Source organism: Caretta caretta, chromosome 11 (assembly GCF_965140235.1).
Source record: "Caretta caretta isolate rCarCar2 chromosome 11, rCarCar1.hap1, whole genome shotgun sequence".
Classification (NCBI taxonomy): domain Eukaryota; kingdom Metazoa; phylum Chordata; order Testudines; family Cheloniidae; genus Caretta; species Caretta caretta.
In genome coordinates, this window is record NC_134216.1 from 42,681,659 (window position 1) to 42,700,706 (window position 19,048).

Here is a 19,048-nt window from a genome sequence, read left to right on the forward strand (position 1 = left end):
GCTACAGGGAATGTCTCTAGGCAGCAGATTAAGCTGCTGCCCCGATACATGGAGGCAGCAGCATGGGGCAACAGAGAGATTGCTCTGTCTGCAGCACCAGGCAGTTTGGGCCTCCTGCTTTTCCTGTGAATCAGGCTTTTCTGGTGTTCTGATTTGTACCAAAATAAATAGTATTGTGCCCGCTGATGCCTAGAACATTCCCTGCAATTTTGAAATTGATTGATTGCAGTGTTCCAAAGTTATCTTTTTACAGCCTGAGAAATGCCACTGAGTTGAGCATCAGACCTTGCTTCGCTTGCTCCATAAATGCAAATCAGAATGGTAACATTTTACATGCAGCGTGCAGTCACTTTGCACTTGTGTAAAGTTTACACATGTGCAAGGCAATGGAGAATCAGGTCCAATATATTTTAGGAGGTAAAGACCTGGTATAGTCATATTGCACGTGGACAAATCTGGTCTGCCATTCTTGGTGACAAGAGTGAGTCAGAAACCTTAACATGAAAAAATTTGGTTTGTTTATTTGTTTTAAGGGCTGTGAGTACAACAGTACAGAAAATTCCAACAATGCCAAACAAAATTCATTGGAGTACCAGTCTTATAGAAATTGTGAAAGCTGAGAAAATAGTGCTTGCTGGTTTACTAAAACTTAATGGTATGACTTTTGGTGTTAACTTGCTTAGAGATATGCAGTCAGACTCTACACCGTTGGATGGAATAATATTGCTTTGTCACACTCAGGAGCATTTCTAGAGAATAAAATGCGAATACACGAAGTGACTATATCACTGGGACTGCTGAAAGGTTGATAAGAAGCAATTTGTATGCATTGCTCTGTCCGAGATCATTTTTGGTCACTTCCCCTTCATATGGAGGAGATGGAGAGAGCGGGGTGTGTGTGTGTGTGTGTGAAGGAAGGACAGAAGTGTCGGGGTCAATGTTGAACAATTTAAGCCTGAAGCAAATATAGTTTGGTATATCTGTAAATAAGTAGTGGATTCACCTATTCTGGCCACCTTTATTTGTGTAACTGTAAATTGCAATGCCGGCCTGTATACAGGCAAATAACTAAATTTTTTGAAAAAATTCATAGAAAGTTAGTTATTAATAGTACTGGAGGCTTTGCAGTACTTCATTAGTTTTTGTTTTTGTTGTTTAAGAGGTGCTGATGAGCTCTTGAAAAATGTTCTGGATGCTGATTAAAGAATGTTGCTAATAAAATAATCATGAGAATTTGATGGGAACCTTAACAAGTGTCAGACTCCAAGCTATTTAGATTGGGAATGTCCTGCCAAAAAAATAACAGAACTATAAATTGTCTCTTTTCAGTCAAAGGTCATTCAATATATTCTGAGTGCCAAAATGCCACACATAATTCAAATAGCTCAACCAGAAATGAGTTGAGATTTTATTTTGTGAATATAAATATGAAAACAAAGGCATTGAAAATATTTTAATTAATTAAAAAAACACAGCACAATGTGAGATTTCTAATAGCAAAATTTAATAAATTAATATATGCATGCCAGATAAAAATACAAAATTACAATTGAAATAACAATAAAGGAAACATTGTACACTGTTGCAGATTTTACTGCAACCACGATAAAAGGCATGAAGAATTACTTAAAGTGACAAAGTACACATTTTGTTTCTGTTAAAAACAAATTACTACATGATAAAAGAACTGAGACAAACCAGGAAGAAATCACCCAAGAAAGTGGGAAAAGAATGATAGGAAATATCAGCATATAGGCAGAAGTCCCATTTCACAGAAATCATTCTTTTTTAGTATCAGAAACCAATTACGTAGAACATAAAAGCAAATTCACAATAGGTTTACACTGAGAAACATGCTAAATTACAATCACAAACTATCCAGAATGAAGATGCTTATAAAAGATGCTGCACCAGTTCTCTTGTTTCTTTTGCAGAAAGTTCTTCACCAAAGCAGGGAGAACAGGGAGCCAATCATGCAACAGAGCTTTAGATTTTTGTTTTAAACATGATAAACACCCAGGATTACTAGTACTGGAAAATGTGTTAACCTTTTTTCAACATCAGCTGAATGGCACTACAGAAGCGACACAGAGTTCCTTCATTTTTATCCTGTATACATCAAAAGCTCTAGCAAATATGGAATTCAGCAACAAGAGCCAGTTAAATTACATTAAAATATTCCTTCCTCCACAGAATATTGTTGTTTCCTTTTTTAGAAAGAACAAAACAAAACATTCAAAATAAAATGTCTTCATTTTTTATGAGCATCTCCACCACAAGTCTCTGGTAACGGATATCATTCAGTGCAGCCATTGCATCTAGTTCTGGTGCTCGCATAAGGGTTGGTCCAAAAACAATGCCAAGATTCTCTGCATTCATGAGATTCTCCTTTTCATGAAGGGTTACCCTGTAAAGGAGGACAATATTAAACACAAGGCATCTCATACCAAATATTGGTTGGTGACACGGTGCACATAGACATGTGTCTGAAAACCCCTGGGCAGAAGGGAGGAGCAAAACGTGCATTCTTTGCCTTTCCCAAAAACCTGTGGAGAGACTTCTTCACAGGCCCTGTGCAACAGGAACCACACTGAGGCGTTCTGGGGAGTATCTAGGGATTAGGTGAGTATATGCACTGTGTGGTGTAGTTAGTTGTATGTTTTCTGATCCACCATTCTTCCTTCCTGCACAGACTATTGGTGCTTCTAGCAGGCATAATCTGGGTTTAGGGTATGTTGCTACAAATCAGAACATGGGTGCACAGTAATGCTACTTTTGCCATTTATAAATGTGTTGAGGGCCATTAAGGCAGGGAGGGAAAACTTAGTTTAAAGATCCTCTTTACAGGATTGTAATAAGATTACCAATTTAAAACTCACCACAAGTGTAGTGTTCCCACTTACAGGATAGGGGAAACCTGATTGGACTCACCAGGCTCAAACTGTTTCTCTCATGCATTTTATTATATTCACATCTGAATTCATTTGATGTATACACTGCAAACTAACCATGACATAAAGTGGTCAACTGGACTATACGGGGTCTCCCACAGGCACAAGCCATGCAAATTACATCCCTGGCACAAACAAGAGCAGGAGCACCTGAACAGGGACTCACCCTGGGGCTGCTTTAAAATCCATCAGGGCCGCAGTGGAGCCTCATTTGCAGAGGCCATCTAACAAAGGTGCTAAGTCAGGGCTTTGGCAGGCCTACTCCACCCCTCCTTGGCTGCATCAGGCAGCTCTTGGGTCCTAACAGAGTGGGGTTATAAACTGCTAGTGCAGCTTTGCCACCACTTGTAGCACCTTCCTATTGCTGGTTATCTGGAACGTAGGTTCCACCAGTGCCTGTTCCAAAGCGCACCATCTGCTAATATATTATCTTTGAGTGGACCGCAGCATGTAATTTACCACATATGCACACAGAGCAGAATATATAGAGTATTCTCAGACAGTATATAGTTAAGAAGTACAGAGACACCGAATAAATGTCTCCGCAAATTCTGTTTACTGGCATAATAATAGTAAACAAAATGCTGTCTAGAGACACTAAACTTCTGCTTTGGTTTATGGCAGTTAATTGCCTTTCTCAATAAAACAAATTCAGATTTATAAATGAGTTTGTTCACAGACTAAACAAAGGACTTAATATACACTACTGCTTTACCATGAAACAAATCTCCATAAGGATTCTTGTAAATGACTAAATATCCATTTGTAGGAAGTTTGTGGGTTATAAAAACATGTAAATTCTGCACTATCTAATCTCCTGTGATGAATAAAATCCCTTCAGGCATATACAATAGTTGTCAGAATTTGATGTCCTCTTTTTTTTGACATATTATTCTGGTATTTCCAAAACTCTGCTTCCTAGTTTATGACTCCAAATAAAGGAGCAACAGCTAATTAGCTGAATTTTGCAAAAAGCCAATGAGCTAGCTGCATTACAAGTACTAAAATTTGCTTAACTACTTTGCTGCTGGGCTTCCATTCCTAAGTCTGAACTAATACATTCATTTGAAGTTCCACTGAAATAAGTGGACACTGACATATCTGGTCCAGAACATGCAGCAGCCCTGGGGTTGCATTTTGCTAGACATACTCAGCAGACTCAACAAATCCTACAGTGGAACTGTGTTTTCACTAAAAAGGCTTAAAATGAAGCTATTTATAAGGCAAGAAATGATTACTCATGACAATAGGTACATGCTGACAATAGGTACATGTTACAAACAAAATGGGCAGAGTAGCTAATATGCCAATTCCATTTTTTACTCTGTGGTTTTGTATATACTTTGACTACAGAAGGGGAATAGTTTTTTGCCTTGTAGATATTTGCAGTACCTAAAAGTAGAATAAACATTAGTTAGGTATATTATTACTATTATTATTATTTGCATCAAAATTGTGGTTTTTTTATTGGTCTAGTCCTTAAGGCCTATGGAGAGTGCAGAAGGTGGGAGAAAGCACAATGTTTGTGTGTCTGTTTTAGTGTATTCTAATACTCTATTCTTTTAAGACATATTTAAGTTTGTTTGTTCATTCTGCTATAACAAATGACACTGGAGAGACTGTAGTGCTGTGTTAAATTTATAAAAACAACTCAGAATTTGCTTTATAGAAACCCGTACAAGGCCCCAAATACATCTTGTGGGGCTTACACAGACTTATGTAGAGACTGCGGATTGGCCTTTGTTTCAGAGGAATTCATCTAATTTCTTTTAAAATAAACAACATACCTCTTTAAATGTGCCATGAGATACCTTAAGGTTTCACAGTGTGCAGGTGGCAGTAGTTTCAATGCTTCATGAAGTGTTTCCAACTGTTCATCAGGATCCATGGTTTCTGAAACAGAAACATTTAAATATCAGTGCAGACAATGCCAGACTTCAAGCAGAGAAGTAGACACACGGTAGGTTTGGGGAGTGACAGGTCTGAAAGGAATCCTCATGACTGAATCTGCCTGTTTATCTCCCGATTATGTCAATGAGCTTTGGTTTAGCTTTAATCAATTTTAATCCTTTTTCTGGGAGGTCTCTTCTGGAATGACTCTGTTGTGACAGTTTCCATGGCCTCCCCAATGCACTGTCAAGAACAGTGTTAGAGGAGAAGAGCTGTGATGAGTTGTGACGTGAATTCCTGTCCACTAGGAACTGGACTGAGTCCACCAAGACATTCCTCATAGGTACTGATAAAGTTGTCAAGATAGTAATTACTACTGACTTGGACTAGTTTTGCACAAGTGACCTAGAGGTGAAATTCTGGGCCTACTCAAGTCTACTCGAGTTTTGCCATTGACTTCAATGGGTCTGAGATTTCATCCCTAGGGGTCCTTTATCTCATTACCAATCACTCTCATAAATTACCTCATTCCCAGTAAAATAAAATGAAGGGTACTTTGAATTATGACATTGTCAGATAAATAGGATCATTCAACACTTGGTGACAGGAAAAGGGGTTACTCATCCTGCACAGTAACTGTGGTTCTTCATATGTACTATGAGAACATATCTTTCCAGTATGCATAGTGAAAAGGAAACGTTTGAGAAAAATGGAGGAGAAACTGAAAAAAAGATCACTTAGTACAACATTCTTATAATCTATGGCACATACTCAGAGTCCTGCTTTCATCTCAATTTATAGCACTCATGTGAAGAGCTTAAGCAGTACTTAATTAATAACACGTTAAAAAACAAAACAGAGAGAGAAAAAGGGACAAAGAAAAACAGGAAAAATGTTATTTTATACTTACTTGCAGAATCTATAAATTTTGGGTAGGCATCGTATGTGATAAGTGGAATTGGCAAATCCCTGAAGTACAATTTAAGTGCACCAGTGATAATATTGATATCTTCATACATATTCACAGAAATATCTGCTTTTTCCCCATCTGTGTATAGAAAGCAGCTGACATTAATGTTTTACAAATATAAATAGATCTAGACTAATATTCAGTGGAAAAATCTAGGCTGTTTAGCAATTATTAAGATCAGCACAGCCACAGATTCTGCAGTATGTAAACTAACCAATAAAACCTGTTCTTTGACTGTGAATTTCACTGTTTCAGGATAAAGCCTAAAGCCTTTTGTACAGAGACAAGTCCTTTTTTCATCTAAGATTAACAAAAAAATGTTATGCAGAAACCCATGTGACTGTTTTAATGGTGACTGTCTGTGTTGTAAAAATGTGTTGCAGATCAACTATATTTGAACATATCACTTTGCCAAAAACACATTTGTCAGCACTGAATGGGAAATGAGGAATGTTTGCAAAAAGAAAAATGTTTTTAGTACTTAGTCGCTAGGACAGGCATGTGCTCACCCTCTCAGAGCAGTGGTGCTATTTATTCTTGAGTTCAATGGGCACTAGGCCAGGGCCTGAATTTGTCCAGCACCTCAAGCCCAGCTAGGACCACACAGAAGGCAGGTGTTATTTGAGCTCTCTTTGTGTAGCCCCAGTAGCCTTGAGAGGCAAAGAGGGATGGAATTTTTGGCTCAGTAAAAAAACATATGGGGAGGGAACACATCTCCCCACCCCTGATTGCTACTGTGGGGTATTGAGGGTGGGAACTCCTTATTTCTTTCATTGCCTTTGGTGGAAGAGGAAGGATGTTTAGCCCATGAGTTCCTTATTATTTTGGAGTTATCATTCAGGGAGAGGGCTTCGAGTTGCACTGCTCCTTTAAGGTTCTTCTCCAGCTGACTCATGATCCCACCGAGAGAGGAGCCTGGGGGTTCACTCTAAATCAGGACAATAACTGAGAATGTTCACTACTTCCCTATCCCAATGACATCATTGCCAAGAGCCAAACTGTCATAGTCAGGCTGTGGAGAGACAAACTCTGCCGAAGGGAAAAGGGCAGCTTTTGGCAACCCAGGCCAAAATGAGATTTGTGTGTTTGTCCAGGTGGGGTACCCCTCCACTCAGCATAATGACCAGCCTCTGCATCTGCAGAGCCCAACAGGCAGATGGAGCCTGCGCTGAGGCACCCCTAGGGCTGAACAGAACCCTTCAAATGTGCTGGCATAAAAGTTGCAGTAGATACAAAAGCAAATACCTCTGTCAAATGCCATTTTGACATCTTCAATTAGGTCACTAAAGCCTGAAACTCTGTATAGTCCTTCAGAATTAAGACCTGTTAGGAGAGAACATTTTCACTTGATTAAAATTAGTATTAACTTTGCATCTCCCTTAAAACTGGCTTGTTCCTGCCCAGGTTCTTCATTTAAGGTAATGAGGCAACAAGGTTAGTTAGGTTTCAAAAGCTTTACCAGGTTTTTCATTTGGAATACAATTTCACCCCCATCCTTTTAACCCTGACCCTTGCATCAACTGCATTGTTAGGCTCAGCTCCCAATCATTTTATGTAGTCATGTTTATGATAATGATTCCAAGAAGTGAAAAAACAGATTAGCCCAATTACAAGCTAATTCTTTTTAATCAGCTAATTGAGATTAGCATATTAGATGTACAGTAAATATTTTAGAAGCAAACCATATATTCTAGTAAAGAATATTAAATGTGGGCTGGGAGAACTATGAAGATGAAATATGTAAATATTGGCTACTCTAGTTTTTACTGTGTTAATCTTTCTGATTAAAATACCATGGGAAGTATAGGAGGCGGAAGATGCACATGTACATCAATGAGATAGGAGATCATCCAAGACTGGAATTTAGCAAGCATGAAGCTATGTCAAAACAGTACTGTATGCTGTGCATTATAAAACACGCATTACATCTGTCCATTTCTTGTGCATTAATTAGAGGAGTCCTTATAAGACTAAGTAATTTCAGCAGAGCTTTTAAAAAAATCAGATATTTGTGAACCAACAAATAACACCAAGTATGATATGAACTGTGTAGAATAATTGGCAGTCATAAAATACCCTGTTTGAAACTGTTTTGAGCAACCATAAATTCAGCGAAAACCCAAATGACCCAGATCAATCTAAAGGGATTATCATTAAAGCAACCAAAGTCCATTAATGATGTCTTACCTCTAGATTCAATTTCTCTAATACACATGTCTACTACCATTGGCCTTTTAGTGATGTGTGCTTTTACTAGCGTCGTAAGGTCACAGCTGTACACTTTTTTGACATGCTTCAGATCTGGCTTGCAGTCATTTGGGACCATTTTGGAACACTGCTTGTGAACATTTAAACCACAATCTGGGAGAAAAAATGAAAAAACAATTAACCCAACGTTGGGTGAAAATGTGCTGTAATGTTAATATAATAAAGTATGTATTACTTCTACAGGGGTCTGATCCTGCAGACCTCATTCCTGTAAGGACTGCTCCTGTGAGTAAGCTGAAAAGGACTGGTGCAGATTTTAAAGAACACTTACTAGCTGAATACATTCCATTCTAAGATGCAAAAACAGACGTTTCCTCTACTACAGGATTTAACAGAAATCAACCGATTGAAAATCAAATGGTCCAAGTCCTTAATTCTCTATCAAATTGCATAGGTTTGTACAGTAATTTCAACAGAACCCTATTGGTTTAATCCCCATTACATTCTGTAGGACTTTTCCATAGGGGAAGAGATCTATTACTCTGTAATGTTTTTCTCTTCCTATATTTTATATGTGACTATCTCATGATCTAATACCCTCCCCGTATCTTTATATTTATTTTAGGCTAAGTCTACACTACAAACCACTTTTGGCGGCATGTAGTGTATGTATAGCTACATGCTGCAGCCAAAAGCACACTGCATCTGTGGTGTGTAGCTACACGTGGCAGTGAAAGGCCCTGGCAGATGGCCTTTCCTTCCAGCAGTGAAAGGCTCTGGCAGTGGGGAGAAGCTGAAACAAGGCTGAGCCTTTCCCTGCTGCTTACTCCCTTCCAGAGGAAGGGCTTCAGCAGTGCGGGAGCTGGCAGAGACTTTCACTGCTGCTGGAGCCTTTCCTTATAGCAGGGAATGGCTCCAGCAGAGGGGAGTTGCTGGAGTCTTCCCCTGCATAGGAGAAAGGCTCCAGCTGTTGAGATCTGTCAGCCTTTTCTCACCCTTCCACCCCACCCCCACTCCGTCCACTGTTGGAGTCTTTCCCTGCAAAGGAGAAGGGGACCAGTAATGAGAGGTAACGGGACACTACACAGCTAAAAATAGCAGTGGTGCTGGGAAGGCATGGCTTGGCCCAGTAGAGGATGTCTAGGTACGTACTCTGGGTTTATACCCACATCCTTCAGGTGTGTCTTGACTGGCTTAATCCACGTTTCACTGTCTATGCTGCTGTTTATACTTGTACTATGAGAGCTATGCGTGTATGTGCACTACACACTGCCAAAAGAATCCTGCAGGGTAGACACACCCTTAGGGATAGATTGTGACATTTACTCTTAACCCTGAGCAGGGTAGGGGAGGAGGTATTACTTCCATTGCTGTTTCATAGACTGGGTTTTTGAAAGAGAAAGCCCAGAAAACTGGCAATCCAAATAATTCTATTTAAATTCAAATGAATTTGGGAAGAATGTCATAAAATCATAGAATCATAGAATATCAGAGTTGGAAGGGGCCTCTGGAGGTCATCTAGTCCAACCCCCTGCCCAGAGCAGGACCAATCCCAATTTATTTAAAGAACAGTTCCACAGTTTTATTGTAAACATTTTACAAATGAAGGTTTGGTTCATTTTAGAGTACAATTTAATTGAAATCAGATATGCAGAAAAAACATTCATTCTGTACAAAAATGGGCCAAGCATAACTATGAACACTAATGCTCCATATGTAGGAAAAAAGCGGGGAAACCAGCAATAATACAACAAGAAAGCATAGTGAAGACGGGCTGAGCAATGCAGTTCCTTTTAAGTTAATAGAATGTTCATATCCATGATTTGAATCCATAAGTCTTGTGCAATGATGTATGAGCAGCATTTTGCCTTGTCTGAAGCCCAACCTAGTTCCTTCTGACTTCACTGGGAGTTTCATCAGGTCTCTGCTGTCTTGCAGTAGGGACCCCTGTCTTGCAAGATGCTGAGTATCTTGAACTTTCATCGGTAACTGGCAATACAAATGTCACCCAGAGCCCAATCCTACAAAGTGACATGCTGAACTGCCACAGCAAAACAGCACAGAGCCTAGAGTGTACACTCTCTTAGGCCTTAATCCAGCAAAGATTTCCGGTGTGCTTAACTTTTCTACCATGAGTAGTCCCATTGATTTCAATTATTCATTGATCTCAAGGGGACTACTCATAGAATTAAAGTTAAACGCATGTAAGAGTTTGGAGGATTGGGGCCATGGTGAAGATTTACAGTATCCCTTCCCTTCCCTCTGCCCCTCCCAATATCTAGTGTCTATAGAGGAGTCACCTTTGTATCTGATTATCACTGATTTTGTTGATATTTTAATTTACAGTAAATAGTCCACATATGATGTGGCTCTCTTTTATACAACAGCAAAAGCCAATGTTTGTATCTTAGTTTAATTCCAACTCAGTCGATCATGTGCTATTACAAAAAGCACTTTGTTTTCTTAATAGGGTTGTAAAGCTAAAGAGTTTTGTCACTTAGAATTTATTGTAAAGTGCTCAATCTCTTGGTAACAATAAAAGTTCAACATGTCACATTCAATCAGTCAAAATTTATGAACCCTGTTCCAGATAAAATGACTGCTTACAATTCTATTTCACTCTTTAAGTGTAAGAATAGTTCCCTTCCATGAAGAAAAGAAAGTGATCTTGTAATTAAGGGACAGGATGAGGAGCCAGGAATTCTGGGTTCTGCACCTACTAATGCCACAAACTTCCTGGGTGACCCTAGGCGAATAACGTAGAGTACAGCCTCCTCCTACACAGCAGACCCTGATCTAGCAGAACTGGCACCAGTGGGGCGGGATCAGAAGACTTGTGCAAGGAGGGTGGCCCACTGCACGCTGCAGAGTTCAGTTCTGTTGGCTTCCCTCCACCCTAACACATGGTGGGGGTTGGAAAAATTACTGGGGGTGAGGGCAGTAGATTACTCAGATCCACCAGCCACCCTCTTTCCTGGAGAGGGAACAGACCCTCTACAGAGATTGTTGTGCTTCTGAGACTTCATAGTGTTTGTGGCACAGCACCACTCTATGGCAGGAGGTTAGGAGCCTAACCCTTCCTCATTCAGGCTGTGAAGAACTCCAGAGCAGAGCCTGGCCCCTTGCTTGCTTTTAGGATTTGGTCCTTAATCATCCTGTGTCTCAATTTCTCCCCCTGTAAAACGGAGGGACAAGGAATTTGGGCAGAGGAGGACAAGAGACTGATCGGATGAGGAGCTGTGTGAGAGGGTACTAGATTGTCTGGGCAAGGGTATTGGCACTGAGATGAGAAGCCTAAGGAGTAGAGACAGGGAGTGGCTAGGTGACGAGAATGGGACTGGGAAAAGGAGACAGGGATGAGGAAAAGACTGGGGAAGGACAAGTTGGAGGGGATGGGGCCCAAGGGGTAAAGTCTGGATGTACCCTTGTGCATTTGCATTATGACAACAGTCTTTAATTACATGATCACATACTGTTTTTTCCAAACGAGCGCTATCTCATTCAGTGCATATGATGGACCTGCTCTGAGGATGAATCATCAGGGTTGTCTAATGAAGGCTGTTGTCTGTAGGACCTCGGCTTCATTTGTTGCAGAAGATGGAAGGTGGGTAGTGAATGAGGGAGGGGATTGCAGAAAGAGAAAGGACAGTCTCCTGGTTAAGGCAGTTGAATGCTCCCGTGAAGAACTGGATTCTACCCCTGCCTCTGCCACAGAATTCCTGTATGGTGCTAGGCAAGTGACTTCAACCAGACTTTTCACAGGTGGTCACTAGTTGCATGCTCCTTATCTGATGGTTGCCCAACTTGAGACTCTGGGCTCTGATTTCCAGAAGTGCTGCGCTCTCTCAGATACAACTGAAATCAATGGGAATTTTGCTTTGAACATATGAAGTGCTATATAATGCTAAATACTCTGAAAAATATCAGATCCTAGATGTTTCAAATCAGGTACCCAAAATTAGTGAACACTTTTGACCTTAATCTCTTTGTGCCTCGGCTCCCTGTCTGTACAATGGGGATAATACCACCGCCTCATTTCACAGGGGTATTTAAAAATAAATTCATTAAATGTTTGTGAAGCATTCAGATACTATAGTGAAAATCACAGTGGAAAGCCCATGAAGAAATTAAAAATTCAGTCTTCAGAGCAGACATGAATAATGTGTAGCAAGTAAGGCCTGGGGCCACACATTGAGCAACTACGAGAAAACAAAATACAAAACAGCCATTTATTAAGTGAGCACCATCCATTCTGTGCCCAGAATGAGGCAAAGGTCTTGGGGGAAAAAAACAGTATGTGATTATGTAATTAAAGACTATGATAATGAAAACACACAAGGGGGCTGAATTAAGAGTGTACTTGCAACCTTAATTCTGGCATGTCATGCCTTTTGAGTGATTGACTTTGCAATCTTTATAATGTTTTTAATACAGCTTTTGTATGCATAATTATCATATGTACTAAAATTGCTGCAAGAGCCATTCATTACAGCATACTGCAAGTACTTTATCTTTAAAGATTTAAATATTAAACAGGGAGCAAAACATTTTCAGAAACAATGTTTAAACTCTTAAAGGTCTGTTTCAACTGAGGTGTGAGCAAGTTGAAAGGCTAACCCTCATTTATGGAATTGGGTTGGTCTTGTGAGCACACATCTACCCACACTGATGGGAGAGTAGATATCTTAGAGCTACACTATTGTGAGAACAAGGATAATTCATTTTTAAGTATATAAGAATGAAAAACATGTATTTACAAATGTCCTATGCTTGAATTAAAACAATCTTTACATTTTCCATGGTCATCTTAAGGATATTTGCATTCAACAAAGTGCTATTTTATTAAAATGTTTCGCTTGCAGGGACATTTCAAGCTAAAAATCATATTTCTAAAAAAACAAATGTAATTACCTGTGTTACTGCTAATCCTTTTGGGGTCTGCTTCAAAGCCCAATTAAGTCAATGAAAAGATTCCCATTGATTTGAAGGGGCTTTGGATCAGGTCTCATTAACACCAGAAATGTTTAAAAATCAACATTGCTTTTCCATCTTTATGCTTTGTACACTTCATTGGTTCTCATACATCAGAACACTGCTGCAAGGGTTATAAACACTCCTGAGGAATATATCATGCTTTAAGAGAGGTTTATAAAAGGCAGAGCACATTTCTATTACCATTATTATTATGCTTTGCAGGCTTTAAAAAAAAAAGCTATGTTTTTGGTCCTTATCTGAGACTGAAGTCCTGTGACAACTCAAAATTAATATTTTTGTAAGATTTAAATGCATAGTTTAAAACAAGAATAATGTTGTTGCTTTTTAAATAAAGTTGAAACATAGCCATTTTGTTATGCTTTTGTCATGGGGACGGTCGTTTCTCTGAGTTCACAATACTCTGTGGAAGCAGAATGGTATTGTTTTAGTCAGAAGGCTTTCATTTTCAGGATCTGATGAGAGTTTAACTTGGTGCTGGTTACACACCAATATAAGAATGATTATCTGTTTGCTTATTCAAGCAAGGTAAAAAGTGCATGAGTAACATGACAGGCTGCTTTCCAACAGAGTACTACAAAATCCCAGAGCAATCCATTGTTCAAACTTTCTACAGTAGCGATATTCAGCCTAAATTTGGGAAGCTGGAACACAGGGTATTGTAAGATAAATTGTCGGTTTTTTTTGTTTGTTTCTTTTTCAAATCCCAGAGCGTAGCACATCTGCTTTGCAACATCTTAGAATCCTGACATTTTCGGAGGGCCAGAACTGAATCCTGAGTGGTATCAAGCACTCACTACTTCCACTGGCTTCAAATGCTCAGCACCTCTACGGATCAGGCTCTAAAATCCATTTGCCATACTCATACAAGTAGTCCCGCTGATTTCAATTGGGCTACTTGCATGAATAAGATTAGCAGGCTTCAGACCCAAGAGTTTGTTTTATTTCATGCTTACGTCCAATTTCTACTCTCAGTTACAATGAAGTAAATCCTGAGTAACTCAGTTTACTTCAGTGGATTAAATGCTGATTTACACCAAATAAAGGGTCTGATCCAACTCCTGTGGCGGTACATCAGTGTCTTTTCATTGACTTCCATGGGAGTTGGGTCAGGCCCTAAAAGAAAAATGTGACCCTTATTTGTTAAAACCACACAAATTACATAAAGTAACATATCGCCCAGTAAAGTCCAGAATAAAGGAAAGATTTAAGAGACTATGGGTGAAATCTAGGCCCTGCAGAGGTCAGTAGCAAAACTCTCATTGACTTCAGTAAGGTCATTGTATAAGTGGATCATTTCATTGGCTGGATTTGTAGTTGAGTATAGGTTTCTTTTGTATGTTATCATCAAGCTGCAGCCATCCTTCACCAAAAAGTACATTTAGAAATTCATGAGCAGGTAGACAAGTTTACAAATTTCGGAATAAAACAGACTTTATAGATGTTGTTTTTGAAAAAGTTTCAGGTAAGCTATACTATTTTTAATAGCATATTGATTTTACTCTAAGAGTTTGGATAGGCTGTGGCATTACACGTATGAGAAATGAGCCTGACATAGCCAATGCTTTCCTAGGAAGCCCAGAAAAAGATTGCACAATTTTTCTGAAGCAACTAATATTGACTTTAGTCCATTGAGCTGAAAGAAGAAATAATGTGATCATATTAATGCATGAGCAGAGCCCAAAAATATATGCATATTAATACTGCCCTATGAGTGCCCATTACAAATATTTGCTGAGAATAAAATACGCATAGCTGTCACTTTTTGCTATGCTGTTGATTTGATTTAGTCCGTTTTAGATTTCCTTTTGCTTACTGGTAAATGTGGCTGCTGAGCATGCTCTATTGAAATTATATCACATGTAGTATACTTTATAAATTACAGTAACTCCTCACTTAATCTTGTAGTTATGTTCCTGAAAAATGCAACTTTAAGTGCAACGATGTTAAACGAATCCAATTTTCCCATACGATTTAATGTAAATGCGGGGGGTTAGGTTCCAAGGAAATTTTTTTGGGGCAAACAAAAGGCATTATATACTGTACAGTACTGTGGTTGGGACGTGCCCCTGGCTTACCTCACATAGGCACAGCCTGCTGAAGACAATGAGACAAGCAAGGATGCTAGGAAGCACCTTGTGCAGTAGCAGCGGCAGCTTCCCCCCAGAAGAACAGGCGCTGACTTTGCTGGGGGATGCTCCAGGCCCGCCTCTTCCCACCCCCACTCCACCTCCTCCCCGGAGCACGCCGCATCCCCGCTCCTCCCACTTCCTGGGACTTTCTGAGAGGGAAGGGGAGGAGCGGAGAAGTGGCGCTTCCCTGCTCCTCTCCCTCCCTCCCAGCACTTCCACTTGTTAAAATTCTACCCACGGACTGCACAGAAAGTTAGGGATCAATTCCACTCCTTCTCTTAGAAATTTTGTGTGCTATTTAGGTTAAAATGATATTTCTCTTAATTTCACCACATTATTCTCACTTACATTTTTAATCCCTGCAGCCTGTTTTTGTTCTCCCTCCTTGGGGCTGGATTGTGAGTAGCTCTGGCACAGGTGTACAGTAGGAGAGGAGGAACTAAGGCCTCCCCCTGTTCTGACACTGGCATGCCATAAATTCTGAGCAGAATTTCAGTTCCAGAGCTCAGAGACTCCTCCAGAATTACTTCCCCAGAGGCACTTGGCACCCCAGATGTAGCAGGGAGAGGGGGAATTAGGTAGAACCACAGCTCTGTCCCTTCCTGTTATCAGCTATGCTGGGGAGTACATGTCCCTAATGAAGATCTATGCTGAAATGGCATGATCTTGACTTTGGTGTTTACAGCCGGTGAGTACCTGTGGATGGTATCATATCACCTCCTGAGAACTGTACTTTGGCAAAGGGGTGCCTATTTAGGGTCCGATTCTGACATGAAATAAATCCATAATCTACAATTAATAACATTGCAGTGGACATCATATGATGCCACTTCTGCCTGCACCTAATGGCCACCTGACTTCCTTCTTAAAAGACATGGATATTTCCAATTTGAACTGGTAATAAATTGCATGGCACAATAGAATTCCATCAAAAAAGGTACATTATTTGTATAATGTCATGTATAACATGCAAAGGGAACACTAATTAGTTCCTACAACAGTGCTGGGAGGGTGGGGGAGGAGCAGAGATGCGGCACTTTCCTGCTCCTCCCCCACCCTCCCAGCATTTCCCTGCTGCCAAACAGATGTTTGGTGATGAGGGAAGCACTGGGAGGGAGGGGGAGGAGGCGGAGAAGAGGAACTTGTGCAATGCTCCCTTGTAAAGTCGCTGCTCTTCCACAGAATCCTACGTGCAGTGGACAAAGCAGGCAGCCAAACGACGTTATAAGGGAGCATTGTACAACTTTAAATGAGCATGTTTCCTAATGGAGCAGTGATGTAACTTTGAAACAACATTAAGCAGGAGGACGTTAAGTGAGCAGTTACTGTATATTTATAAATTAAGCTGAAAGACATTTATGTATTCTGTCTTTCTGAGGGGATGGTTTAAGGTACTGAAAGGTAGATTTAAATTTTCCTCTAAGAGTTCTAAGAGATTCTCCAGACATTTATAACTGCAAAGTGGTGTGGGAAAGGGGCAGGAGGCCTGGGTTCTATTCTTGGGCCTGGCATTAAATCACTGTGTTACCTTGGGCAAGTCACTTAAGACTTGTTCCTCAGTTTCCCCATTTGACATAAGGGGATAATACCACTACCCACCTTTGTAAAGCACTTTGAGATCTGCAGGTGAGGAGTGCTACGTAAGAGCTAACTATTAGTATTGCTTTAATGAGGGTGAACAGATGTAAAGGAATTTGCCCCAATACATCATTCATCAAATAGTAGCTTTCCTTTTACGGCAGTTAAATTCTCTTTTCTTTACTTCAAAAATTAAAGTTTACTCTCTCTGTAGCGCGCATAATCATTTACCATTCTTTAGTTTTATGGGCACTGATAATTAGCATTACTCGTAAATGCTATGATACCCAAAGCAAACACCATTTGTTGACATACTGTATTGATCTTAGTGTAACTACTGACCTGGGCTGCTCTTCTAAGTGGCACCAGGACAAAAACAGGTCTCAAGCATACATGATATGCTCCCAAACTGCTTTCCCTACTCCATGGTTCTCTGGTAATGAGCAGACTGTCTATTCTGCCAGAAAACCACCTCCCACCTGTGATGGCTTCAGACCACGAATGGTATCTGCATGAGTCTTTCTTTGCTCATGTTCCTTCCTCCTGCTGTCCTTTAATGCTGATAGCCTGTGCTCTTAAGTGTTAAGTGTATAGTGCAGGAGCAAAAGCAATGTGCTGCTAGATGAATCTACCCTTGATTTCATGTATTATAGGCTTGTGGGAGAGGGGGGAGGTAGAGAGGAAAAAACAAAACCAAGACAGACAGAAGTTGCTTGTGCACCCAGGAGAAAGTAGAGGGAGAAAGAAGAGGGACTTGGCTGTGTCTTTAAGGCACAGTTCTGAGTTGGTGGAGGAATGGAGGCTTAACTGGACATAAAACTGAGTCTTAACTTTGGAAATAAAAATATCATCTTGTTTCAAGAAGTGCAGAGGAGCAACAGATTAATCATGAAACCTCATCAGTCAAAATGGCAGCCACCTGCTCTTCACAATGCTCTCTCACAGGTTTTTTGGTTTATGTGAGACAAGTTCCTACTGGACCACTGTTCACGTCACAAAAACCACCAGCACCACCACCTTCCCTATTTGGCAGTCTCAGCAGAGAGGTACTGACACTGCGATTACCCCTGGACCTCATGCAGGAGGATGACTATAATCATTCTTCTTTCCCTGCCAATCAACACAAGGGGTAGGGACAAACTGCCTTGGAGAGATAATTATACTGTATATGGGGCAAAGAACATAGATGTTAACCAGGCTCTGTTCTGGCTGGAGATGCTGAGTTGTAATAAAGAATGAATAAGTACAGTTCTAGTTGCTATGACATATTAGCTAGCTGGTATAGCATAATATGTATTGTTGGTACTATCCTGGTTCTAGTTCCCCCCCCCCCAAGTATTGCTTGTGCTCTTATGCCATAAATTAATCTATATGCCAATGGCAACAATCTCCTTACGTCCATTTTTCTTTCCGCCTCCTGCTTTCTGAAATGGGTGACTTTTATCCTTATAAAGGGAATCCAGGAATGCCCTGCATTTTTATTCCTATGTCTCTTGCTAAGAGCAAGACTCAAAATGATTGAGTGTGTTCCCTGCAGTATTCATTTACAGCCGTAATAAGTATCGCTTTTGTACAGCTAATAGATTCAGCTTATGATCTGTAATTGTTTGCTTTAAAAAAGCAAACTGAGTAAAAAGTACAGAATATTATAATAAGCATAGTTTTGTTCCTAAAGCATTTTCAATAAAATTATCACACCGATCACAAGTCAGACTTTCTGGAGTTTCCTGGAGTGACACAGAGCCCAGTTTGAATGTTAGCAGGCTGCATCCTGCTCAATCCTCTAATTTTTAATGTGGACTTCTACTCAGAAAAGTGATGGGTGTCCTGGGGTTCATCGTTTATGGTCTCTCGATTTCCATAGCAAAGGTGTTCAGTTCAGAAGAACAAACAATTTCACAGGGAAAATTAAGCCCTCATTTATACCTGCGGTACCCACATTCTTTCATTTATGCCCTCAGTTACACCAGTGCAGCCTCTCAATTGCACAGTTCTAGCTCACTGGAACAAGTAAACAATCTTTTGATGATGCAGAAGAAGGAATAGAATCCAGCTCACTCGCTCTTAGCTCTGTTGGTTCAGGAGAGTGAAACAGCATTAAAAAGCCGCACAAGTTATTTTTCTTCATTCAGTAAGCAAGATGCAACTTTGAACACACACGTGGAGCAGATCTACTGAGTTTAGAAGGTGGCATTTTTTACATAGCCACTTTTCAGAAGAGAACCACATTTAAAGAATTGAACTTTTTCATGGAATGTTAAGTAATCTTTCCCTACCCTTCCACCAGACACATTCAACATCACTGCTGGAGCTGTTAATGGTTCCCA

At 40.1% G+C, this 19,048-nt stretch overlaps 1 protein-coding gene across 7 annotated transcripts in view; it reads right to left on the bottom strand.

Annotated features, from left to right (window-relative positions):
- Positions 1-1,482: 1,482 nt before the first annotated feature.
- Positions 1,483-19,048, bottom strand: part of CHN1 (chimerin 1) — a 158,773-nt gene continuing 141,207 nt past the window's right edge. For all 7 annotated transcript variants that reach the window (XM_048869587.2, XM_048869584.2, XM_048869585.2 and 4 more), the window contains 5 exons: positions 7,999-8,172; positions 7,057-7,134; positions 5,752-5,889; positions 4,739-4,844; positions 1,483-2,407 (listed from right to left, as the gene is read on the bottom strand). In XM_048869587.2, coding sequence (XP_048725544.1) covers positions 2,236-2,407; positions 4,739-4,844; positions 5,752-5,889; positions 7,057-7,134; positions 7,999-8,172 — 668 coding nt within the window. In that variant the 3' untranslated portion in view covers positions 1,483-2,235. The remainder of the gene's footprint in view (positions 2,408-4,738; positions 4,845-5,751; positions 5,890-7,056; positions 7,135-7,998; positions 8,173-19,048) is intronic.